The 26,734-nt window shown below is 45.6% G+C and overlaps 1 protein-coding gene across 2 annotated transcripts in view; it reads left to right on the top strand.

The window, feature by feature from the left end:
- LOC139549765 (sacsin-like) overlaps positions 1-26,734 on the top strand; it is a 44,971-nt gene that overhangs the window by 2,997 nt on the left and 15,240 nt on the right. Inside the window, exons 5-11 of one of the 2 annotated variants that reach the window (XM_071360524.1) lie at positions 10,718-10,808; positions 10,949-11,034; positions 11,565-11,676; positions 11,877-12,023; positions 12,170-13,652; positions 13,811-13,902; positions 26,277-26,303. In XM_071360524.1, the coding sequence (XP_071216625.1) occupies positions 10,718-10,808; positions 10,949-11,034; positions 11,565-11,676; positions 11,877-12,023; positions 12,170-13,652; positions 13,811-13,902; positions 26,277-26,303 (2,038 nt within the window). The remainder of the gene's footprint in view (positions 1-10,717; positions 10,809-10,948; positions 11,035-11,564; positions 11,677-11,876; positions 12,024-12,169; positions 13,653-13,810; positions 13,903-26,276; positions 26,304-26,734) is intronic. The other variant, XM_071360525.1, reaches the window with a different exon arrangement.

The following is a 26,734-nucleotide window of genomic DNA, read 5'->3' as shown; positions in this document are numbered from 1 at the left end:
TGCTTCTCATACTCCTCCATTGTTTATTGTTTTGTGATGTATTAAAAAGGTCTTTAATAGAGTAAGTTAAAGTGTTCCATCCTGAGGGTGCGTTTGTAAATTCACTCTGGCTATCTACTCCGATTTCAGAGCATTCTCGTCTGGGTGTACCAGAATGCAGAATCATTTATTCATTTACGAACGCTCAACACCCGTTGAATATGACTGGTGTCAGTAAACGTCGGCAACAAAACGTAATTAAATTGTTGCCAGCAGCATAGTTACATGCTAACCAGACCGCTCACGCGCATGCATCCACGTGCGCCATCGCGCGCATGTTGATTTTGCCCACCCACACCAGACGCGGTCAGGACATGCAAGTATAAATATCAAAACAAACTCTGAACCAACTATATTAATTTGAGGACAGGTCGAAAAGCATTAAACATTTATGGCAATTTAGCTAGCTAGCTTGCTGTTGCTAGCTAATTTGTCCTGGGATATAAACATTGGGTTGTTATTTTACCTGAAATGCACAAGGTCCTCTACTCCGACAATTAATCCACAGATATTAGGATAAACCGTGTTCGTTTCTAGTAATCTCTCCTTCAGGCTTCTTCTTCTTTGGACATTATATGGCGATTGACCCACCAACTTTGAGGTGCATTACCACCACCAACTGCTCTGGAGTGTGGACCTCAGTTCATCTTTCAATCACCCAGTGTGGGTATATGCTCCTAAAAACCAATGAGGAGATGGGAGAAGAGGGACTTGCAGTGCGACAAGCGTCACAAATATAACCAAGTTCTATTTTAGCGCCTGGCTATGCAGACGCTCGCGAACAGTGTGAGTGCAATGATTAAATAACATGTATGTGTCAATTATTTTGCAACGTTCACACACTCGATGCGAGCGGTGTGGTCAGCATGTTACAATCACCAACGTTCTAGATAACATGAAAATAGTCTAACCAGCTCTGCTAGTGCAAGTAAAATGGTCAGAGGGAGGTGTTCTCTCATTTATGTCTGGAATGAGCTAGCAAGCTAGCTAACTTTAGCCAGTTAGCTTGGGTGCTTGACTGCCGTTGTGAGTGTGAGGTCAGAACGCTCGGATCAACCCTACTCCTTGGACAGAGCATCCAGTGTGCGGTCTGAATGCTTGGAGAGTGAAACGCTTACGAATGGACAATCTGACAACGCTCTGAAATTATGAAAGCCCAAAGCACACTCTGAGCGCACTCCTGCACTCCATAGTGAATTCCCGAACACACCCAACGTCAATGTAGGCTACATCAGTGCTGGTTATGTTGTCAGAAAATATGTGTTCTACTAGTAAGCAACATTGGTCACTTTGTTTGACTACATAACAACAAAAACATCCAGAAATGTAGGGATTTAGGGATTGTATCACAGCCAGTGCTGCTGATTAAATATCCATTGTGTTTCCAGGGCAGGATTAGAACTCATGACATTCCATGTTTTGTTTTTAGTGTCGATATCTTTGTGCAGTCAAGCCTGTCTCTTTCCAACACGTCCTTATTCAATATTGGAACATGTTAATACCATCTTCATTATATCACATTCTGTGCATTGACCTGGTCAAATTTCTCCTTACTATAGTGGCTGAGGGAATAACATGATGTATTTAATGGCTCTCCATTGCGACAACAACATTACAATGACGTAATCTTCACCATTAACAATTTCATAATTGAGAGGACTACGTTTTATTGGTTTATCACCAGTCTGATAGGACAGTGTATTGATTCAATAGTTTCAAGGCCCTTTGGTTTTTATCTCTTGATAGAATTCCAGTCATTGTGATCAAGAGTGCCTTTGATTACAGACACAGTTATTTTTCATGTATTGCAAAAGTAGGCTCTATGTGATGTAGCCTGTTATGTATTCTCTAAAATGAGATTAAGGCTAACTAATTTATTCAGGTATGTACATTCACATGTATGATCAGTGATGCTTGATGACAGGTCTCACCTATTGCTAAACTAGGCAACTATACTGAACAAGAATTTTAACGCAACATGTAAAGTGTTGGTCCCATGTTTCATGAGCTGAAATAAAATATCCCATAAATGTTCCATACGCACAAAAAGCTTATTTGTCTAAAATGTTATGCACAAATTAGTTTACATCCCTGTTAGAGAGCATTTCTCCTTTGCCAGGTGTGGCATATCAATAAGCAAATTAAACAGCATGATCATTACACAGGTGTACCTTGTTCTGGGGACAAGGCCACTCTAAAATGTGCAGTTTTGTCACACAACACAATACCACAGATGTCTCAAGTTTTGAGGGAGAGTGCAATTGGCAGGCTGACTGCAGGAATGTCCACCAGAGCTGTTTCTCTACCATAAGCATCATCATTTTAGAGAATTTGGCAGTACGTTCAATCGGCCTCACAACCGCAGACCACGTGTAACCACGCCAGCCCAGGACCTACACATCCGGCTTCTTCAGCTGTGGGATCGTCTGGGGCAGAGTATGTTAGCAGAGTTGAACGGTCGGAACCACGTCCTTTTCAACCGCTCTGCTAAAAACCAGTCTGTGCTCTGTGCAAATGGTATGTTCAGGTAGTCACATAAACTGCTGCTTCAAATTCGCTCCATTCATTAAAATCTGAATTTAACCAGCACCCATCTATTTTTGTGACTATCTGAACATACCATTTAGCTTTGAAGTAGCCTGTTGAAATCAAACCATATGATTTGAATGAAAAGTATTATAATTAACATTAAAAGGTGAATGTAAGAAGCACTCATCACTTCAAATAAGGTACATGTCATATTAAACAGCATATAAACACTTTAAATAGTTCAGGAACGAGACAGGGAGTCGAAGAAGGAAACAAACATGTATTATTTAGGCTGTATTTTTTTCAATTATTTCACGGCTATAGCCTACAAAGAAATACATTGTGAAGCATTTGTGATTGCGACACAAAAGCTAGTAGAGTCATAAATCGCTAAGCATTTAAACAACATTTCGTATTAAATTATTAGGCTATATATAGTCTATCAATTGTGCATATAGGCTGTGACTTAGAATTAAATACAAAAATGCCATATTAGGCTCAGTCTACAGTGCATTTGAATACATTTTTAGAAACACGAGTTTGGCCAGTCTGTGGCTTCAGGCTCATGCAATGGTTTCTGGAGAGCAGACCGGCAGTGGAGAATATCCTCTCCGCGCTTGCAGAGCCACTGGGGATGCTAAACACCCTTTTGGCCACTCTTGCCAGGCTGGGCAGAGATGCAGAGTTGTTGTTTTTCCATTTTTCCATATGTAGGCCTAAAGGTTTTTAGGCAGAATAACCCAATCAAAACTAAAAGCTCATGGAAAGGGGGAATATGCCAGGCCTATTGGGCCAAAATCAATTATGGCCTATTGTGTATGGCCTATAGAACAAACATTTAAGAGATCTGATTTTTTGTTTATAAATACAAATACTACAGTTATCTACCCACCTCATTCCTTTCTTTTAGCATGTGCACATAGTAAGTACACCATCATGCTTTCGGGATACGTGTCTTTTCAGATTCCACAATGATTATTTAGTTGTGGACACTACATCACTGCATTACCTCTCTTGCGCTTGGTCCTCATCTTTGTAAGTCACTTTGATTTTGCACCTGTGAGTTTTATCAGTTTCTTTCTGAAAATATTTAGCGAACTCCATGACAGTAGCTAAAGCAAGGGGCTATAGCAGCACACAAGTAGACTACAAATGCGTGCTGGGCCGGGCATGCCCTGAGCTGGTGAAGTGAGCGCTACTGGAGCAAAATTGGAGCGTAGGCGAGAAGGCCTATGCTCCAGTCTTTGGGAATCTTGCTCCGCGCTCCAGTCAAATTGGGCACACTCTGCTCCAGCTCCACTCCACTCCGCTCACATACTCTTGTCTGGGGACGGGTTGCTGAGGAGTATTTCTGTCTGTTTATGAAGCCCTTTTGTGGGGAAAAACAAATTCTGATTGGCTGGGCCTGGCTCCCCAGTGGGTGGGCTTATGCGCTCCCAGACCCACCCATGACTGCGCCCTTGCCCAGTCATGTGAAATCCATAGATTAGGGCCTAATTAAGTTATTTCAACTGACTAATTTCCTTATATGAACTGCAACTCAGTAAAATCTTTGAAATTGTTGCATGTTGCGTTTATGTTTATGTTCAGTAAGTCCTAGGCCTACTGGTAGGCCTACTGCTAAGAGCAGGTGTCAGGAATCATTTCAGGTATTCACACTCCATGAGACCACCACAGCTCAGGATTAAGGTTTGGGATTAGACAACTGAGTCTTTGCTGCTACAGATTGTTCACCATGCGCAGGTCTTGGTGGCTATGTGCAGTATGGGATAGAGTTTTATCTCCCGTTCTTTCATGGAAAGCCCTCCTGTGTGCCTGGCTCATATTAATAGGAAGCATGACTGCGCAGACAACTTTCTTTGTCACTTATGCTCTTATCATGTTACACATGACATTTTGTAGCTAATCATAACTTTGAGCAACGTTTACATGATCTGTAGTAGGTACATGTTTAGCAGCATTGTATTCTATGTTGTGTTGCAAAATGTGGGTTGTTATGTATGCCATGATTAACATGATTGCAGAACCCACTGTTTAGCTGAGCCTTTACTGACTGAGGGAAAGGAGCAGGTGGATCCCTGCCGTCAGCCCCTCTGATGTCACCCTCAGAAATTAGCCACAGTCCACACCCACAAACTATCCTAGATCAGCTGCAATACCCACAGGGAGCCCTCTCTCTGCCCAGTCTAACAGAGTTGAGAAGGGTATCTGACTGACTTTTATGCAAGTTGAGATCTAATTTATTTGATTTGATTATGAACACAGCTATCTATCTGAAGAGTTGGCTCTGTCCCAGCGTCCATACTTAGCTTGGGAATGTCTTACTTAAGGGTGTAACACGTTTAGACTTAGTCTCCATATTCTTCAGTGTGCCTCTGATAGTCAGCTGATTCTGAAAAAATCATTAACTAAGATGGTTAAGTAACCATCTGAAGGGAAAAAAACACTGAATGTCAACTGTAAACTGAAAACATTCCAGTTCTTTGGAGAATTATGGGCTTTGACGCTTTTCAAGCTCAGAAGTAGGACATTGCACCACTACCAGTATCGTATTAGTAGGCCTATTATGGTCAGTCAGAATATACTACGATTCATGCGTGCTTCAATCAGATTGAAAGCCCTGACTTCTCTTTCAACCTTTTATACCATTTTGTGCTATTATTATACACATCTCATTGGCTCAACAACGGGGCCATTCATTGGCAGGTTAAGACCAACAACCTTAATGAACTCTCACTCACAAGGTTACATGGAAAGTTAATTTAGGCCTGGCCTAGTACCTGACCTGTGTTGAATTTAGTCGCTGAGTTCTTGTGATTGCACATGATCAAATCAAATTTTATTTGTCACATGAGCCAAATACAACAGACCTTACCGTGAAATGCTTACTTACAAGCCCTTAAAGCCTTAACCAACAATGCAGTTTTAAGAAAAATAAGAGTTAAGAAAAATATAAAAGAGCAACAATAAAATAGCAATAACAAGGCTATATATAGGGGGTACCGGTACAGAGTCAATGTGCCGGGGTACAGGTTAGTTGAGGTAATATGTACATGTAGGTAGGGTAAAGTGACTATGCATAGATAATAAACAGCGAGTAGCAGCAGCGTTAAAAAAAAGCTTTGTGGGCACTATGGTGTTGAACGCTGAGCTGTAGTCAATGAACAGCATTCTCACATAGGTGTTCCTTTTGTCCAGATGGGAAAGGGCAGTGTTGAGTGCAATGGAGATTGCGTCATCTGTGGATCTGTTGGGGTGGTATGCAAATTGGAGTGGGTCTAGGGTTTCTGGGATGATGGTGTTGATGTGAGCCATGACCAGCCTTTCAAAGCACTTCATGGTTACAGACGTGAGTGCTACGGGTCAGTAGTCATTTCGGCAGATTACCTTGGTGTTCTTGGGCACAGGGACTATGGTGGTCTGCTTGAAACATGTAGGTATTACAGACTCGGCCAGGAACAGGTTGAAAATGTCGGTGAAGACACTTGCCAGTTGGTCAGCGCATGCTCCGAGCACATGTCCGGATAATCCGTCTGGCCCTGAGGCCTTGTGAATGTTGACCTATTTAAAGGTCTTACTCACAATGGCTACGGCGAGCGTGATCACACAGTCGTCAGGAACAGCTGGTGCTCTCATGCATGCTTCAGTGTTGCTTGCCTCGAAGCGCGCATAGAAGTCTTTTAGCTCGTCTGGTAGGCATTTGTCACTGGGCAGCCCGTGGCTTGGCTTGGCTTTGTAGTTCGTAATAGTTTACAAGCCCTGCCACATCCGACGAGTTTTGGAGCCGGTGTAGTCGAATTCAATCTCAGTCCTGTATTTACGCTTTGCCTGTTTGGTTGGTTCATCTGAGGGCATAGCGGGATTTCTTATAAGTGTCCGGATTAGAGTCCCGCTCCTTGAAAGCGGTAGCTCTATCCTTTAGCTCAGTGCGGATGTTGCCTGTAATCCATGGCTTCTGGTTGGGGTACGGTCATTGTGGGGACAACGTCATCGATGCACTTATTGATGAAGCCGGTGACTGATGTGGTATAGAGTATTCCTCAATGCCATCGGATGAGTCCCGGAACATATTCCAGTCTGTGCTAGCAAAACAATCCTGTAGCTTAGCATCTGCTTCATCTGACCACTTCCGTATTGAGCGAGTCACTGGTACTTCCTGCTGTAGTTTTTGTTTGTAAACAGGAGGATAGAATTATGGTCAGATTTGCCAAATGGAGGGAGAGAGAGAGCTTTGTATGCGTCTCTGTGTATGTAGTAATGGTGATCTAGAGTTTTTTTCCCCCTCTGGTTGCACATGTAACATGCTGGTAGAAATGAGGTAAAACGGATGTAAGTTTCCCTGAATTAAAGTCCCCGGCCACTAGGAGCGCCGCCGCTGGATGAGGATTTTCTTGTTTGCTTATGGCTTTATACAGCTCATTGTGTGCGGTCTTAGTGCCAGCATCGGTTTGTGGTGGTAAATAGACAGCTACGAAAAAATATAGATGAAAACTCTCTTGGTAAATAGTGTGGTCTACAGCTTATCATGAGATACTCTACCTCAGGTAAGGGAAGACCCCCATGAAATGTACAAAAATGAATGGCAACTTATTGGCATTGGGTGAACCATTTACACAATCGCAAATACCGCTCAAATGGACGGCAGTTCATCAAAACCATGTTGCAAGCGGAACATGGCAAATGCCAATTGTCATACTCCAAAAATCACAAAGATGGCGAGTGCGCTCCACCGTAGATTTTCATATGGCAAATAGTCACAAAAAAGTAGTCACAAAAAGGTAAATTTTGAAAATCCAAAAATATATATATTTAAACCTCTTTTTTTGTTGTCAATTATACATATGTAATAACCGTATGGACATACTATTCTTATTTTATTGAGTTTGTCCATAAGGCCTATGTTTTGTCCATTTGCAATATACAATCATATATTTGTGTTCGGCTTCCGAACACAAAAAATCTGTGAACCATGACCAAATGGCATAAAAATGTCCAAATGGCATATATAAGTATTGAAAGTACCAAATCAGGATGTTACATCCATTTGCCATATATGATCATAGGAAATCGGCTTCCAAACCCAAAAGTCAGTGAACCATGTCCAAATGGCATAACAAATGTCCAAATGTCGTATATACTGACCAAATGATATATATCACTATGTTAAGCCCTGAATCAACCTAGAAGGTCTATTTGTCATGTTTGATCATAGGAAGTAAGAATTTCTCATTAATGTTGATTCAGCATGTCCATTTCATAATGGAAGTCCATGTGGATATACATTGGCAATGGACACTGTCAACTTGCAGAAGAGCATGTTCATACTGACAGTATAGCATATGTGTGATGGACACTGTCCAATCGCTCGTTGATGTTGATTTCAGCCTGTCCATTTGGTGATGGAAAATCCCGGTTTAAATAGATTGGAAATGGACAAATGTTAATTGTTCGTTTGCTATGTCTTACAATGGGCATTTACCATCACGAATTGGACATGGTCTAATATACTGCAGAAATGCCTAATTGACTGGCTCGTTGAACGAGCAGTGATAGTGGTTCCTTTCCATCGCTCGTTGGTGCAATGAGAGAGAAGTGGGACTGTCGTTTTTTTAAATGTTTTTTGAGAAACATCCACAATGACCAGGGGCGCCCCCTGTTGGTTGGACCAGGGGGGGTGCTCCCTACCCGGCTATGGACTCCTAGCACCCCCCTGACGCCATTTAGAGCCATATTAAAAGTACGCTCCTGGTAACCCGTTCAATTACCAGGTGCACAGCTGTCCATTAGCAATGTCTTACAATGGACATTTACCATCACGAATTGGACATGCTCTAATATACTGCAGAAATGCCCAATTGACTGGCTCGTTGAACTCGGGATGGCCCGAGCAGTGATAGTGGTTCCTCTCCATCGCTCGTTGGTGTTGATTTCAGCCTGTCCAGTTGATGATGGAAAATCCCTCATTAAATACATTGGAAATGTACACTGTCCATTTGTAATATAAAATGTACAATGCCAATATATTATACTGCCATCAAGTCAGCCATCAGTCAATAAGATATCATACTGACACCCATCTTACTTTGTCCAACTCTTTTAGAAGCCAACTATCACATATTTCAGAGCTGGCCCACAATTCATAGCGGCTTCTGTTAAAACCATTTTAAAAAACATAGTTACATTCGAGCTGCGGGTCCAGTTCTGACATTATGTGTAGACCTAGCTGAGGCGACCCCGGATCTCGAGTTTTGGGTCGATAGATCATTCAGAGCCCAAGCAGCAACCTTAATTAGTGCTGAAAATTAACTTTGTCCGGGCATTGCTACAGGGTCCCTGAAGGAGCTATCGGACAGAAACTTTAGGGTCCAAGGCTGTCTTGTGATTCTGGGACTTTTTTAAGTGACGTCAATTTTGCGACTTTAGTTAGTGCAAATGGACGAAGCTGTTTCTCGGCATGATAACCTTTTTAGAGTCACATAACTCACCGTGCACTGTCAACTGAAGCCCTAGAACAGGTTTATAAAGTTTCAGAGCTCTAAGTCTGACGGTTCTTTGATGGTTCGAACGCAGGTAACTATTGCAGGCTGCAGGCTGTGTCTGTAAGCCCCACACTGTCACTCCACATTGACTGTGTGGGTGGGTGAGTACAGAAAATCACAGAAATCACGTAGAGCACCCGAAACCCGTCTTAACGAAATTCGCCTTAACACTGGATCTGTAACTTTTTGGGGAAAAAACACATTTGTTTAGCCATCACCAAACGGACGTTGTATGATTTCTCGTAAATTACGATAGATAAATGGCTGGTTCTTTTTTCCTTACACCGTAGGTTTATGTACTTTGATGTGAAGCGGTCAAATTAGCGCTGTATTACCGTTTTTCACCTTTAATCCTTGAAAATGGGCATTAACTCAAAGAGCGTTGAGGCTTCGACACCATCTTGTTTCTGGGCTAAAAGTACATTTGGCCAAACCTGTGCTCACCGAGTTTCATCTTTGAAGTCTTTTCCATTTACAAGAAACGGCCGTGTCCGTTTGATGTTTTGTCAATTTGCAATAAGCAGCCAGTCACCATCTGGTGGAATCAGCCTATTTTAATAACACCTGCGTAAGGGACCGTACATTTGCAATATGGAGATCCTCATCAACCATACGGGAAATGCCACTCATGTCCCTTATGTAGGCGAGCAAAACCTTGAGACTTCCTTAATATTAGTTTTTTCGCGCACCAGCTGTTATTGACAAATAGACACAGACCGCGCATCAGCAAGACTGAACAGATGCCTCCGGTAAGTAGCGGTCTGTGTCTCGTTAAAGAAAAAATATTTGTTTGAGGTGAGTAAACGCTGTTCATAAAAGACGGTGACAAAAACATTGTGTACAAAATAAGTTACGACAACGTGAAAAAAAACACAAAATAGCACAATTGTTTAGGAGCCTGTAAAACGGCAGCCATTTCCTCTGGCGCCATCCTCATTCATTTAAACTATTAGACTAATCGTTTACATATCAGTAACAATATTGTACAAACCATGGCCAGCATGAAAAAGTGACAATCAGTATTAGCCAGTCAGTTACAGTATGTGAGTAGTCAGACAGCCTCTGTGATGAGAGGTTTGGTTTGCAGAGCAGGGCTCGTCGTGCCGGACTGCTTGTTCATGTGCCAGAAGTGCTGAGCGAAGCAAGTGACGCTGCAGATGAGGGTTTTCACCTTGGAGAGTGAGAGATAATGGTCTTAGTGTAATAAGCCTGCCTGCCTGCTGCTGGTGCACGTCCAGCCTGCTCTGCTCAGTATCGATCCTGTTAGGTGCAGAGGGGGATTGTGTATCACACTGACACCTGTGCAATAACGCTACCCCAAGATTTTACCTGGTTGACAGTCAAATGTACTTTATTATGCTGTGAAGATTGTTCAATTTAATGGTCTTGCATTATGATCATAGGCTGCCTATATGGCAGCAAATAAATAAATAAATACATGTGATCTGATGTGCAATTCAAGATATTTGTCAGGTTATTAATCGTTTGAAGGATTCATATTTAGGGTTTTGCATACAAGATGTTAATTACAGTTCCAGTGCAGTTACTAAAGCTTAAGGACAAGCATATTGTATAGTACTCATGGTGTGTTCTGTCTCCCCTAACTTCAGCTGGATGATAAAGCACAGATTGGGACCCTGGTGCCCATGGGAAGCCATGAAGTATGCATGACACTGGAGGGAAGGGGCCTGAAAGGGGGAGGTAAGATAATAGATTACTAGAAATAGTTCTGGGATGAATCCATTCTTACTTTTCACATAGGTGTTCATAATCCTTTAGTTTAGTCCTTCATGGGTAGTATATGTTTCACATAACATTCTATTTCACTGCTATTTTTACAGGGAGATTTGGACAGACGACACCACCATTGGTCGAGTTTTTGAAAGATATTCTAAGAAGGTATCCTGAAGGTGGACAGATTCTGAAAGTATGTACAATGTATTAATGTTGTCTGGCTTTAACTTACTGTACCCTGTAAAAGTCCATAGTAGCCAAACACATGGACTCATTGATGGTGATGATGAACAACCATGCCTAATAGTATTACATCCAGGCAAAGGTGATTATACTCTTGAGAGGAAAACACATTGGGTTTGGTTCCCGAAAATAGGCCTGACACTCACTCTCATTGTTAAGACAATGGAAGCTCATTACCTAGCGACGTTCCACTCATTTCACACAGCCCTGGAAGATGCAATACCTCTGGGGGAATGAAAGGCTCCTAAAGGTTGAACCTTTCCGTGAAGATGATGGTTCAGAAGCTCTGTGACTATGTAATAGTGTGATAATGCACTGATATCGACATGCACAATACCCTGTATGCACATAACATCTTTCTTTATATCAGTATGTATAGTATGTATTTATGTATGTACAGTATGTATGTATCTTAATGTCACAAAACAAAGCCCTGAACCTTTATATTGTTTTAAAAGATCTCAATGTTTTTCTCTGCAGGAGCTGATACAGAATGCTGAGGATGCTGGAGCCACAGAGGTTAAGTTTTTGTACGATGAGACAGAGTATGGAGTGGAGTCACTTTGGTCACATGACATGGCTCAGTATCAAGGTAGGTTTTTATTAATTCTCACAGATTATTCAGTTGACCAGATATAGGGACATTTTTGTTTTCAGTAAGAAAAGTTGCAGAGTAGTGAGAAATTGTTTTGTTGGTTTTTCCATAGCAGCAGCAAACATCTAAACTGTCACCAAGATGATCTTATTTGGATGATCTTATTTGGATGATCTTATTTCTTGTTTTGGTTCTAGGAACGGCCTTGTATGTGTACAATGATGCGGTGTTCACGACTGAAGATTGGAATGGAATTCAGGAGATAGCAAGGAGCAGAAAGAGAGAGGATCCTTTGAAAGTTGGAAGATTTGGTATTGGGTTCAACTCTGTGTACCACATAACAGGTGAGGCTTTTATTGGAATATTATTTTAACTGCATATGAGTAAGGTGATTATTCAGTATAATGTTTGATATATCCTTCAATGTGCACGTTTTTTAAGTTATCTTTAATCAATAAATGAATACATTTTGTTTGAATGTTTGTTTCAGATGTCCCCAGTATATTTAGTGGGGAACAGATTGGCATGCTGGACCCTCACCAGACGCTGTTTGGTGCCCATGAGTCTGGGCAGTGTTGGAACCTGAAGACAGATATGAAGGAGATCACAGAGCTCACCGACCAGTTTGCGCCCTTCATCGGCTTATTTGGAAACTCCGGTAAACCCATCGAGGACGGCAGTTTTTCTGGAACTATGTTCCGCTTCCCCCTCCGCATTAAGCCCTCCCAGCTGAGCGCCAACATCTACAACAAAGAGAAGGTGCTGGAGCTTTTCGAGTCTTTCAAAGCCGACGCTGACACGGTGCTTCTCTTCCTCAAGAGCGTTCAGAAGGTCTCCCTGCATGTGCGTGAGTCAGACGGTACAGAACGCATGCTTTTCCAGGTGACAGCAGGAGAGAACCCAGAAGACAAGCTAGAGCGTCCTAACTCTCTAAAGACTCTGGGACTGGCCACAGACAGCTACAGCAATGGAGTGCCCAGCAGTACTGTCATGTGTGCCACCTACCAGGTCAACATTGAGACCCAGGACGAGACAGCCAAGGAGATCCAGAGGACCACCTGGCTTGTGTGTAATGGAGTGGGGGGCCGGGGCTTGTGCAGTGACCTGGACTCCCTGGCAGATGACCTGAAGTTCATCCCCACCATCGGCATCGCCCTGCCTCTCACCCGCATCGACGAGGACAAGGGGGCCACGTCTTGTTTCTCGGGGCGAGCCTTCTGCTTCCTGCCTCTCCCCCCTGGAGAGGAGAGCCTGACGGGGCTGCCGGTCCATGTCAGTGGCTTCTTTGGCCTCACAGACAATCGCAGAAGCATCAAATGGCGGGAGGTGGACCAGTGGAGGGACCCTGCAGCGCTCTGGAACGAACTCCTCATCGTCACCATCATCCCCAGGGCCTACTTCACACTCATCATGGAGGCCATCAAGAGGATCCAAACCAAGAAGGACCAAGACTTCCCCCTCTTCCCTAGAGGTACTTACGGGGCTTGGCCAGACCTCAACCGGATCAAGCCTCGCTGGAAGCCCATACTGGAGCCTCTGTTTCATGACTTGCTACAGCAGCAGGTCGTCTACTCTCTCACTAACAGCTGGATCCAGGTGGACGAGGCTGTGTTTTCAGAGCTGGACACGGACGTGGACATCACAGATACGGTGATCAGCTACCTCCAAAGCTCAGGGATGCAGGTGGCCAGGGTGCCTGCCGCTGTAGACACGGTCCTGGACACGTACATAACAGGGCCTGCCTCTGTGAAGAAGGTGACCCCTCATCTGGTGCGGCAGGTGATCAGGAAGGCCAAACATAAAGGGACCTCTCAGGAGAAGCTGCTTCTGCTGGAGTTTGTCCTCAGCGACAAAGGTTACAGCGACCTCATTGGACTAGAGCTGCTGCCTTTGCAAGATGAGACATTTGCAGCGTTCTCCTCCTCTGTCAGTGATAAGGATGCAGTTTACATTGCTTCAGAAGAATACCCCAGGTACAGAATTAAAGTCCTCAGACTTTCTCTATGCCTTAGCAAAACCACAAAAAAACACATATTTGAATGCAAGTATTGTTGACTATCAGCGATATGCTAGATTGCAGCCTGTGAGCTAATATATAACAGTGTGTACTCTCTCTTTGTTTTGTGTTAAGGTCTCTTTACCCTGGACTAGAGGGACGATTCATACTGGAGGGCATTAAACCATCAGTTATGAGCAGCCTGAAGGATGCAGCCAAAAGCAGAGGTAAACCCCCCACTCACATGTCTGGGGTGTGTCAGTCATCGGAGGAGCCACCTTAATCCTAATATTAGATTTGGACACCAACATTATTTCTAAGAAATAAAATCGATGAATCTAGAAGACATGCAGTCTAAACTGTAGTTCAACATACAGTAGATTAAAATTGTTACACGGTAGCTTCACTGCCTTCACTGCCTAGTTCACCCTGTGTTCTTTGAGGGATGTGTAAGGTTCGTAGCCATGTAGTAATAACTCCTGGTCACCCCATTCCCCTGCTGCCCCCGGGGGACATTAAACCTGGTGCACTGCTGATAGATAATTTATGACTGCTGAGTGCGTGCGTGAGCTGGCAGATGGGGGTGACTCACATTCCATTCACTGCTATCAGATCCTGGACATGCTTGCTCCCATACCCAACCAGGAGTGTGCCAAAAAGGCCTGGAGCCAGTCAGGGGGAATATGCAGATTTGTCAATTAAAGCCCTTTGCTGCACGGTCCAGAGAACACAACGTGTCCACATCCACATAACAAATCAATTCAGAATCAAACATCGTTTTCACAGTGTGTGTAATCTGGACATAATATAGCATTGAAGGCTTCTTCATGTTGAGCTAGGAGTTCTCTGTGAAACAGTAGAAAGGTCTAGCCAGGGCAGAGAGGTACACTCCATCATTCTGACTGCTAGTGGTAGCTAGATTGAAGGAGTGAGGCGATAATATGCTGCTCTAACTGTATCCAGTATATTTCTGTAAATAGACATTGATTCATTTGGAATATTGCCTTTCAGAAAAATAATCCTGAATAATATTTATCGTTTTAATTTTACGAGTTGACAGAATTCCAACTTTCTACTTTACTCAAAGCCTAAGTAATTTTCCTTACACCTCTCTGCTGGTCTGTCATTGCCACCTCATAGCTAGGACATCGCCTTGGGTGCTGCTACATGCATCAGAGATTTAATTATCCCCATTACACTTCATTAAGTGGGTCACATAGAAGGTGGTCTCACACAATAGACCCTTCACACACAGCCATGCAGAACGCCATCTGTACGATCCTCAGCCAGAGACACTAGAATTCCCCTACCTCAGCTGTGTTGTATGATCCTCAGCCAGAGACACTAGAATTCCCCTACCTCAGCTGTGTTGTATGATCCTCAGCCAGAGACACTAGAATTCCCCTACCTCAGCTGTGTTGTATGATCCTCAGCCAGAGACACTAGAATTCCCCTACCTCAGCTGTGTTGTATGATCCTCAGCCAGAGACACTAGAATTCCCCTACCTCAGCTGTGTTGTATGATCCTCAGCCAGAGACACTAGAATTCCCCTACCTCAGCTGTGTTGTATGATCCTCAGCCAGAGACACTAGAATTCCCCTACCTCAGCTGTGTTGTATGATCCTCAGCCAGAGACACTAGAATTCCCCTACCTCAGCTGTGTTGTATGATCCTCAGCCAGAGACACTAGAATTCCCCTACCTCAGCTGTGTTGTATGATCCTCAGCCAGAGACACTAGAATTCCCCTACCTCAGCTGTGTTGTATGATCCTCAGCCAGAGACACTAGAATTCCCCTACCTCGGCTGTGTTGTATGATCCTCAGCCAGAGACACTAGAATTCCCCTACCTCAGCTGTGTTGTATGATCCTCAGCCAGAGACACTAGAATTCCCCTACCTCAGCTGTGTTGTATGATCCTCAGCCAGAGACACTAGAATTCCCCTACCTCAGCTGTGTTGTATGATCCTCAGCCAGAGACACTAGAATTCCCCTACCTCAGCTGTGTTGTATGATCCTCAGCCAGAGACACTAGAATTCCCCTACCTCGGCTGTGTTGTATGATCCTCAGCCAGAGACACTAGAATTCCCCTACCTCAGCTGTGTTGTATGATCCTCAGCCAGAGACACTAGAATTCCCCTACCTCAGCTGTGTTGTATGATCCTCAGCCAGAGACACTAGAATTCCCCTACCTCAGCTGTGTTGTATGATCCTCAGCCAGAGACACTAGAATTCCCCTACCTCAGCTGTGTTGTATGATCCTCAGCCAGAGACACTAGAATTCCCCTACCTCAGCTGTGTTGTATGATCCTCAGCCAGAGACACTAGAATTCCCCTACCTCGGCTGTGTTGTATGATCCTCAGCCAGAGACACTAGAATTCCCCTACCTCAGCTGTGTTGTATGATCCTCAGCCAGAGACACTAGAATTCCCCTACCTCAGCTGTGTTGTATGATCCTCAGCCAGAGACACTAGAATTCCCCTACCTCAGCTGTGTTGTATGATCCTCAGCCAGAGACACTAGAATTCCCCTACCTCAGCTGTGTTGTATGATCCTCAGCCAGAGACACTAGAATTCCCCTACCTCGGCTGTGTTGTATGATCCTCAGCCAGAGACACTAGAATTCCCCTACCTCAGCTGTGTTGTATGATCCTCAGCCAGAGACACTAGAATTCCCCTACCTCAGCTGTGTTGTATGATCCTCAGCCAGAGACACTAGAATTCCCCTACCTCAGCTGTGTTGTATGATCCTCAGCCAGAGACACTAGAATTCCCCTACCTCAGCTGTGTTGTATGATCCTCAGCCAGAGACACTAGAATTCCCCTACCTCGGCTGTGTTGTATGATCCTCAGCCAGAGACACTAGAATTCCCCTACCTCAGCTGTGTTGTATGATCCTCAGCCAGAGACACTAGAATTCCCCTACCTCAGCTGTGTTGTATGATCCTCAGCCAGAGACACTAGAATTCCCCTACCTCAGCTGTGTTGTATGATCCTCAGCCAGAGACACTAGAATTCCCCTACCTCAGCTGTGTTGTATGATCCTCAGCCAGAGACACTAGAATTCCCCTACCTCGGCTGTGTTGTATGATCCTCAGCCAGAGACACTAGAATTCCCCTACCTCAGCTGTGTTGTATGATCCTCAGCCAGAGACACTAGAATTCCCCTACCTCAGCTGTGTTGTATGATCCTCAGCCAGAGACACTAGAATTCCCCTACCTCAGCTGTGTTGTATGATCCTCAGCCAGAGACACTAGAATTCCCCTACCTCAGCTGTGTTGTATGATCCTCAGCCAGAGACACTAGAATTCCCCTACCTCAGCTGTGTTGTATGATCCTCAGCCAGAGACACTAGAATTCCCCTACCTCGGCTGTGTTGTATGATCCTCAGCCAGAGACACTAGAATTCCCCTACCTCAGCTGTGTTGTATGATCCTCAGCCAGAGACACTAGAATTCCCCTACCTCAGCTGTGTTGTATGATCCTCAGCCAGAGACACTAGAATTCCCCTACCTCAGCTGTGTTGTATGATCCTCAGCCAGAGACACTAGAATTCCCCTACCTCAGCTGTGTTGTATGATCCTCAGCCAGAGACACTAGAATTCCCCTACCTCAGCTGTGTTGTATGATCCTCAGCCAGAGACACTAGAATTCCCCTACCTCAGCTGTGTTGTATGATCCTCAGCCAGAGACACTAGAATTCCCCTACCTCAGCTGTGTTGTATGATCCTCAGCCAGAGACACTAGAATTCCCCTACCTCAGCTGTGTTGTATGATCCTCAGCCAGAGACACTAGAATTCCCCTACCTCAGCTGTGTTGTATGATCCTCAGCCAGAGACACTAGAATTCCCCTACCTCGGCTGTGTTGTATGATCCTCAGCCAGAGACACTAGAATTCCCCTACCTCAGCTGTGTTGTATGATCCTCAGCCAGAGACACTAGAATTCCCCTACCTCAGCTGTGTTGTATGATCCTCAGCCAGAGACACTAGAATTCCCCTACCTCAGCTGTGTTGTATGATCCTCAGCCAGAGACACTAGAATTCCCCTACCTCAGCTGTGTTGTATGATCCTCAGCCAGAGACACTAGAATTCCCCTACCTCAGCTGTGTTGTATGATCCTCAGCCAGAGACACTAGAATTCCCCTACCTCAGCTGTGTTGTATGATCCTCAGCCAGAGACACTAGAATTCCCCTACCTCAGCTGTGTTGTATGATCCTCAGCCAGAGACACTAGAATTCCCCTACCTCGGCTGTGTTGTATGATCCTCAGCCAGAGACACTAGAATTCCCCTACCTCGGCTGTGTTGTATGATCCTCAGCCAGAGACACTAGAATTCCCCTACCTCAGCTGTGTTGTATGATCCTCAGCCAGAGACACTAGAATTCCCCTACCTCAGCTGTGTTGTATGATCCTCAGCCAGAGACACTAGAATTCCCCTACCTCAGCTGTGTTGTATGATCCTCAGCCAGAGACACTAGAATTCCCCTACCTCGGCTGTGTTGTATGATCCTCAGCCAGAGACACTAGAATTCCCCTACCTCAGCTGTGTTGTATGATCCTCAGCCAGAGACACTAGAATTCCCCTACCTCGGCTGTGTTGTATGATCCTCAGCCAGAGACACTAGAATTCCCCTACCTCGGCTGTGTTGTATGATCCTCAGCCAGAGACACTAGAATTCCCCTACCTCGGCTGTGTTGTATGATCCTCAGCCAGAGACACTAGAATTCCCCTACCTCAGCTGTGTTGTATGATCCTCAGCCAGAGACACTAGAATTCCCCTACCTCAGCTGTGTTGTATGATCCTCAGCCAGAGACACTAGAATTCCCCTACCTCAGCTGTGTTGTATGATCCTCAGCCAGAGACACTAGAATTCCCCTACCTCAGCTGTGTTGTATGATCCTCAGCCAGAGACACTAGAATTCCCCTACCTCAGCTGTGTTGTATGATCCTCAGCCAGAGACACTAGAATTCCCCTACCTCAGCTGTGTTGTATGATCCTCAGCCAGAGACACTAGAATTCCCCTACCTCAGCTGTGTTGTATGATCCTCAGCCAGAGACACTAGAATTCCCCTACCTCAGCTGTGTTGTATGATCCTCAGCCAGAGACACTAGAATTCCCCTACCTCAGCTGTGTTGTATGATCCTCAGCCAGAGACACTAGAATTCCCCTACCTCGGCTGTGTTGTATGATCCTCAGCCAGAGACACTAGAATTCCCCTACCTCAGCTGTGTTGTATGATCCTCAGCCAGAGACACTAGAATTCCCCTACCTCAGCTGTGTTGTATGATCCTCAGCCAGAGACACTAGAATTCCCCTACCTCAGCTGTGTTGTATGATCCTCAGCCAGAGACACTAGAATTCCCCTACCTCAGCTGTGTTGTATGATCCTCAGCCAGAGACACTAGAATTCCCCTACCTCAGCTGTGTTGTATGATCCTCAGCCAGAGACACTAGAATTCCCCTACCTCAGCTGTGTTGTATGATCCTCAGCCAGAGACACTAGAATTCCCCTACCTCAGCTGTGTTGTATGATCCTCAGCCAGAGACACTAGAATTCCCCTACCTCGGCTGTGTTGTATGATCCTCAGCCAGAGACACTAGAATTCCCCTACCTCGGCTGTGTTGTATGATCCTCAGCCAGAGACACTAGAATTCCCCTACCTCAGCTGTGTTGTATGATCCTCAGCCAGAGACACTAGAATTCCCCTACCTCAGCTGTGTTGTATGATCCTCAGCCAGAGACACTAGAATTCCCCTACCTCAGCTGTGTTGTATGATCCTCAGCCAGAGACACTAGAATTCCCCTACCTCGGCTGTGTTGTATGATCCTCAGCCAGAGACACTAGAATTCCCCTACCTCAGCTGTGTTGTATGATCCTCAGCCAGAGACACTAGAATTCCCCTACCTCGGCTGTGTTGTATGATCCTCAGCCAGAGACACTAGAATTCCCCTACCTCGGCTGTGTTGTATGATCCTCAGCCAGAGACACTAGAATTCCCCTACCTCGGCTGTGTTGTATGATCCTCAGCCAGAGACACTAGAATTCCCCTACCTCAGCTGTGTTGTATGATCCTCAGCCAGAGACACTAGAATTCCCCTACCTCGGCTGTGTTGTATGATCCTCAGCCAGAGACACTAGAATTCCCCTACCTCGGCTGTGTTGTATGATCCTCAGCCAGAGACACTAGAATTCCCCTACCTCAGCTGTGTTGTATGATCCTCAGCCAGAGACACTAGAATTCCCCTACCTCAGCTGTGTTGTATGATCCTCAGCCAGAGACACTAGAATTCCCCTACCTCAGCTGTGTTGTATGATCCTCAGCCAGAGACACTAGAATTCCCCTACCTCAGCTGTGTTGTATGATCCTCAGCCAGAGACACTAGAATTCCCCTACCTCAGCTGTGTTGTATGATCCTCAGCCAGAGACACTAGAATTCCCCTACCTCGGCTGTGTTGTATGATCCTCAGCCAGAGACACTAGAATTCCCCTACCTCAGCTGTGTTGTATGATCCTCAGCCAGAGACACTAGAATTCCCCTACCTCAGCTGTGTTGTATGATCCTCAGCCAGAGACACTAGAATTCCCCTACCTCAGCTGTGTTGTATGATCCTCAGCCAGAGACACTAGAATTCCCCTACCTCAGCTGTGTTGTATGATCCTCAGCCAGAGACACTAGAATTCCCCTACCTCAGCTGTGTTGTATGATCCTCAGCCAGAGACACTAGAATTCCCCTACCTCAGCTGTGTTGTATGATCCTCAGCCAGAGACACTAGAATTCCCCTACCTCAGCTGTGTTGTATGATCCTCAGCCAGAGACACTAGAATTCCCCTACCTCAGCTGTGTTGTATGATCCTCAGCCAGAGACACTAGAATTCCCCTACCTCGGCTGTGTTGTATGATCCTCAGCCAGAGACACTAGAATTCCCCTACCTCAGCTGTGTTGTATGATCCTCAGCCAGAGACACTAGAATTCCCCTACCTCGGCTGTGTTGTATGATCCTCAGCCAGAGACACTAGAATTCCCCTACCTCAGCTGTGTTGTATGATCCTCAGCCAGAGACACTAGAATTCCCCTACCTCGGCTGTGTTGTATGATCCTCAGCCAGAGACACTAGAATTCCCCTACCTCAGCTGTGTTGTATGATCCTCAGCCAGAGACACTAGAATTCCCCTACCTCAGCTGTGTTGTATGATCCTCAGCCAGAGACACTAGAATTCCCCTACCTCAGCTGTGTTGTATGATCCTCAGCCAGAGACACTAGAATTCCCCTACCTCAGCTGTGTTGTATGATCCTCAGCCAGAGACACTAGAATTCCCCTACCTCAGCTGTGTTGTATGATCCTCAGCCAGAGACACTAGAATTCCCCTACCTCGGCTGTGTTGTATGATCCTCAGCCAGAGACACTAGAATTCCCCTACCTCAGCTGTGTTGTATGATCCTCAGCCAGAGACACTAGAATTCCCCTACCTCGGCTGTGTTGTATGATCCTCAGCCAGAGACACTAGAATTCCCCTACCTCAGCTGTGTTGTATGATCCTCAGCCAGAGACACTAGAATTCCCCTACCTCAGCTGTGTTGTATGATCCTCAGCCAGAGACACTAGAATTCCCCTACCTCAGCTGTGTTGTATGATCCTCAGCCAGAGACACTAGAATTCCCCTACCTCAGCTGTGTTGTATGATCCTCAGCCAGAGACACTAGAATTCCCCTACCTCAGCTGTGTTGTATGATCCTCAGCCAGAGACACTAGAATTCCCCTACCTCGGCTGTGTTGTATGATCCTCAGCCAGAGACACTAGAATTCCCCTACCTCAGCTGTGTTGTATGATCCTCAGCCAGAGACACTAGAATTCCCCTACCTCAGCTGTGTTGTATGATCCTCAGCCAGAGACACTAGAATTCCCCTACCTCAGCTGTGTTGTATGATCCTCAGCCAGAGACACTAGAATTCCCCTACCTCAGCTGTGTTGTATGATCCTCAGCCAGAGACACTAGAATTCCCCTACCTCAGCTGTGTTGTATGATCCTCAGCCAGAGACACTAGAATTCCCCTACCTCAGCTGTGTTGTATGATCCTCAGCCAGAGACACTAGAATTCCCCTACCTCGGCTGTGTTGTATGATCCTCAGCCAGAGACACTAGAATTCCCCTACCTCGGCTGTGTTGTATGATCCTCAGCCAGAGACACTAGAATTCCCCTACCTCAGCTGTGTTGTATGATCCTCAGCCAGAGACACTAGAATTCCCCTACCTCAGCTGTGTTGTATGATCCTCAGCCAGAGACACTAGAATTCCCCTACCTCAGCTGTGTTGTATGATCCTCAGCCAGAGACACTAGAATTCCCCTACCTCAGCTGTGTTGTATGATCCTCAGCCAGAGACACTAGAATTCCCCTACCTCAGCTGTGTTGTATGATCCTCAGCCAGAGACACTAGAATTCCCCTACCTCAGCTGTGTTGTATGATCCTCAGCCAGAGACACTAGAATTCCCCTACCTCAGCTGTGTTGTATGATCCTCAGCCAGAGACACTAGAATTCCCCTACCTCAGCTGTGTTGTATGATCCTCAGCCAGAGACACTAGAATTCCCCTACCTCGGCTGTGTTGTATGATCCTCAGCCAGAGACACTAGAATTCCCCTACCTCGGCTGTGTTGTATGATCCTCAGCCAGAGACACTAGAATTCCCCTACCTCAGCGGTGTTATATGATCCTCAGCCAGAGACACTAGAATTCCCCTACCTCAGCTGTGTTGTATGATCCTCAGCCAGAGACACTAGAATTCCCCTACCTCAGCTGTGTTGTATGATCCTCAGCCAGAGACACTAGAATTCCCCTACCTCAGCTGTGTTGTATGATCCTCAGCCAGAGACACTAGAATTCCCCTACCTCGGCTGTGTTGTATGATCCTCAGCCAGAGACACTAGAATTCCCCTACCTCAGCTGTGTTGTATGATCCTCAGCCAGAGACACTAGAATTCCCCTACCTCGGCGGTGTTGTATGATCCTCAGCCAGAGACACTAGAATTCCCCTACCTCAGCTGTGTTGTATGATCCTCAGCCAGAGACACTAGAATTCCCCTACCTCAGCTGTGTTGTATGATCCTCAGCCAGAGACACTAGAATTCCCCTACCTCGGCTGTGTTGTATGATCCTCAGCCAGAGACACTAGAATTCCCCTACCTCGGCTGTGTTGTATGATCCTCAGCCAGAGACACTAGAATTCCCCTACCTCGGCTGTGTTGTATGATCCTCAGCCAGAGACACTAGAATTCCCCTACCTCGGCTGTGTTGTATGATCCTCAGCCAGAGACACTAGAATTCCCCTACCTCGGCTGTGTTGTATGATCCTCAGCCAGAGACACTAGAATTCCCCTACCTCGGCTGTGTTGTATGATCCTCAGCCAGAGACACTAGAATTCCCCTACCTCAGCTGTGTTGTATGATCCTCAGCCAGAGACACTAGAATTCCCCTACCTCAGCTGTGTTGTATGATCCTCAGCCAGAGACACTAGAATTCCCCTACCTCGGCTGTGTTGTATGATCCTCAGCCAGAGACACTAGAATTCCCCTACCTCAGCTGTGTTGTATGATCCTCAGCCAGAGACACTAGAATTCCCCTACCTCAGCTGTGTTGTATGATCCTCAGCCAGAGACACTAGAATTCCCCTACCTCAGCTGTGTTGTATGATCCTCAGCCAGAGACACTAGAATTCCCCTACCTCAGCTGTGTTGTATGATCCTCAGCCAGAGACACTAGAATTCCCCTACCTCAGCTGTGTTGTATGATCCTCAGCCAGAGACACTAGAATTCCCCTACCTCAGCGGTGTTATATGATCCTCAGCCAGAGACACTAGAATTCCCCTACCTCAGCGGTGTTATATGATCCTCAGCCAGAGACACTAGAATTCCCCTACCTCAGCTGTGTTGTATGATCCTCAGCCAGAGACACTAGAATTCCCCTACCTCAGCTGTGTTGTATGATCCTCAGCCAGAGACACTAGAATTCCCCTACCTCGGCTGTGTTGTATGATCCTCAGCCAGAGACACTAGAATTCCCCTACCTCGGCTGTGTTGTATGATCCTCAGCCAGAGACACTAGAATTCCCCTACCTCGGCGGTGTTGTATGATCCTCAGCCAGAGACACTAGAATTCCCCTACCTCAGCTGTGTTGTATGATCCTCAGCCAGCGACACTAGAATTCCCCTACCTCGGCTGTGTTGTATGATCCTCAGCCAGAGACACTAGAATTCCCCTACCTCGGCTGTGTTGTATGATCCTCAGCCAGAGACACTAGAATTCCCCTACCTCGGCTGTGTTGTATGATCCTCAGCCAGAGACACTAGAATTCCCCTACCTCGGCTGTGTTGTATGATCCTCAGCCAGAGACACTAGAATTCCCCTACCTCGGCTGTGTTGTATGATCCTCAGCCAGAGACACTAGAATTCCCCTACCTCGGCTGTGTTGTATGATCCTCAGCCAGAGACACTAGAATTCCCCTACCTCAGCTGTGTTGTATGATCCTCAGCCAGAGACACTAGAATTCCCCTACCTCAGCTGTGTTGTATGATCCTCAGCCAGAGACACTAGAATTCCCCTACCTCGGCTGTGTTGTATGATCCTCAGCCAGAGACACTAGAATTCCCCTACCTCAGCTGTGTTGTATGATCCTCAGCCAGAGACACTAGAATTCCCCTACCTCAGCTGTGTTGTATGATCCTCAGCCAGAGACACTAGAATTCCCCTACCTCAGCTGTGTTGTATGATCCTCAGCCAGAGACACTAGAATTCCCCTACCTCAGCTGTGTTGTATGATCCTCAGCCAGAGACACTAGAATTCCCCTACCTCAGCTGTGTTGTATGATCCTCAGCCAGAGACACTAGAATTCCCCTACCTCAGCGGTGTTATATGATCCTCAGCCAGAGACACTAGAATTCCCCTACCTCAGCGGTGTTATATGATCCTCAGCCAGAGACACTAGAATTCCCCTACCTCAGCTGTGTTGTATGATCCTCAGCCAGAGACACTAGAATTCCCCTACCTCGGCTGTGTTGTATGATCCTCAGCCAGAGACACTAGAATTCCCCTACCTCAGCTGTGTTGTATGATCCTCAGCCAGAGACACTAGAATTCCCCTACCTCGGCGGTGTTGTATGATCCTCAGCCAGAGACACTAGAATTCCCCTACCTCAGCTGTGTTGTATGATCCTCAGCCAGAGACACTAGAATTCCCCTACCTCAGCTGTGTTGTATGATCCTCAGCCAGAGACACTAGAATTCCCCTACCTCGGCTGTGTTGTATGATCCTCAGCCAGAGACACTAGAATTCCCCTACCTCAGCTGTGTTGTATGATCCTCAGCCAGAGACACTAGAATTCCCCTACCTCGGCGGTGTTGTATGATCCTCAGCCAGAGACACTAGAATTCCCCTACCTCGGCGGTGTTATATGATCCTCAGCCAGAGACACTAGAATTCCCCTACCTCAGCTGTGTTGTATGATCCTCAGCCAGAGACACTAGAATTCCCCTACCTCGGCTGTGTTGTATGATCCTCAGCCAGAGACACTAGAATTCCCCTACCTCGGCTGTGTTGTATGATCCTCAGCCAGAGACACTAGAATTCCCCTACCTCAGCTGTGTTGTATGATCCTCAGCCAGAGACACTAGAATTCCCCTACCTCGGCGGTGTTATATGATCCTCAGCCAGAGACACTAGAATTCCCCTACCTCAGCTGTGTTGTATGATCCTCAGCCAGAGACACTAGAATTCCCCTACCTCAGCTGTGTTGTATGATCCTCAGCCAGAGACACTAGAATTCCCCTACCTCAGCTGTGTTGTATGATCCTCAGCCAGAGACACTAGAATTCCCCTACCTCAGCGGTGTTGTATGATCCTCAGCCAGAGACACTAGAATTCCCCTACCTCAGCTGTGTTGTATGATCCTCAGCCAGAGACACTAGAATTCCCCTACCTCGGCGGTGTTGTATGATCCTCAGCCAGAGACACTAGAATTCCCCTACCTCGGCGGTGTTATATGATCCTCAGCCAGAGACACTAGAATTCCCCTACCTCAGCTGTGTTGTATGATCCTCAGCCAGAGACACTAGAATTCCCCTACCTCGGCGGTGTTATATGATCCTCAGCCAGAGACACTAGAATTCCCCTACCTCGGCGGTGTTATATGATCCTCAGCCAGAGACACTAGAATTCCCCTACCTCAGCTGTGTTGTATGATCCTCAGCCAGAGACACTAGAATTCCCCTACCTCAGCTGTGTTGTATGATCGCTGCCCTACAGTGGCTGTTGGAGGCATTGACTGTCTGCCACTGTAGCCACCCATGAGTGATCTGGGGACTAATCCTCTGAATCACCCCCTTGTCCTCACAGTCTCTTGGCAGATTGATTGTATCCTCTGCTATCAATGCAAACTAGTATATCAAAGTAAAATCCATGACAGTTACATTTTAAAATAACATTTATACAACTATAATGACATCATTTTATTTTGGGTAATTGGAGGATGTAGTTATCAATGTGCTAACCTAAATGTCTAAAACATGTAATTTAAATGTAATTGCAGTGCAACAATTTCTTTGGGGGTGTTCAGGTAGGTACTTTGACATGTGGTGTTGTGTCCTGGAATCATTTTTGACAGTAACCCAAACCAATACATTGTTTTAATGGGCACTATACAAACTCTAATCTGTATCATACATTTAATGTGAACAGTAGCTAACATTGCCTCAACATTGATAAAGACTGAACCTTTGTGGAGGTGGGAGCGTTTGAAATATTATGTTCCCTTCCATCTAATTTGAAAAATGTCACATTTCATAGTGCCCATAATGTTTTTGTATTTGTTTAGCTGTGTGAGTTCCCAGAAAAGTGTGTCTCTCTGGCAGTGTGAATTCTAACATGTCACTGGAACGCTCTTTGCTCATTGCAGGAATTTGCATAATCTTTATGTGTATCAGTCATTTAGTTAGAACTCATTGTAGAATTTGATGGCAGTCTTGTGATGTGACATTGAGTCTATTA

The sequence above is a fragment of the Salvelinus alpinus genome, chromosome 22 (genome assembly GCF_045679555.1).
Source record: "Salvelinus alpinus chromosome 22, SLU_Salpinus.1, whole genome shotgun sequence".
NCBI classification, from domain to species: Eukaryota; Metazoa; Chordata; class Actinopteri; order Salmoniformes; family Salmonidae; genus Salvelinus; species Salvelinus alpinus.
This window is presented reverse-complemented; position numbering and strand designations above follow the sequence as displayed.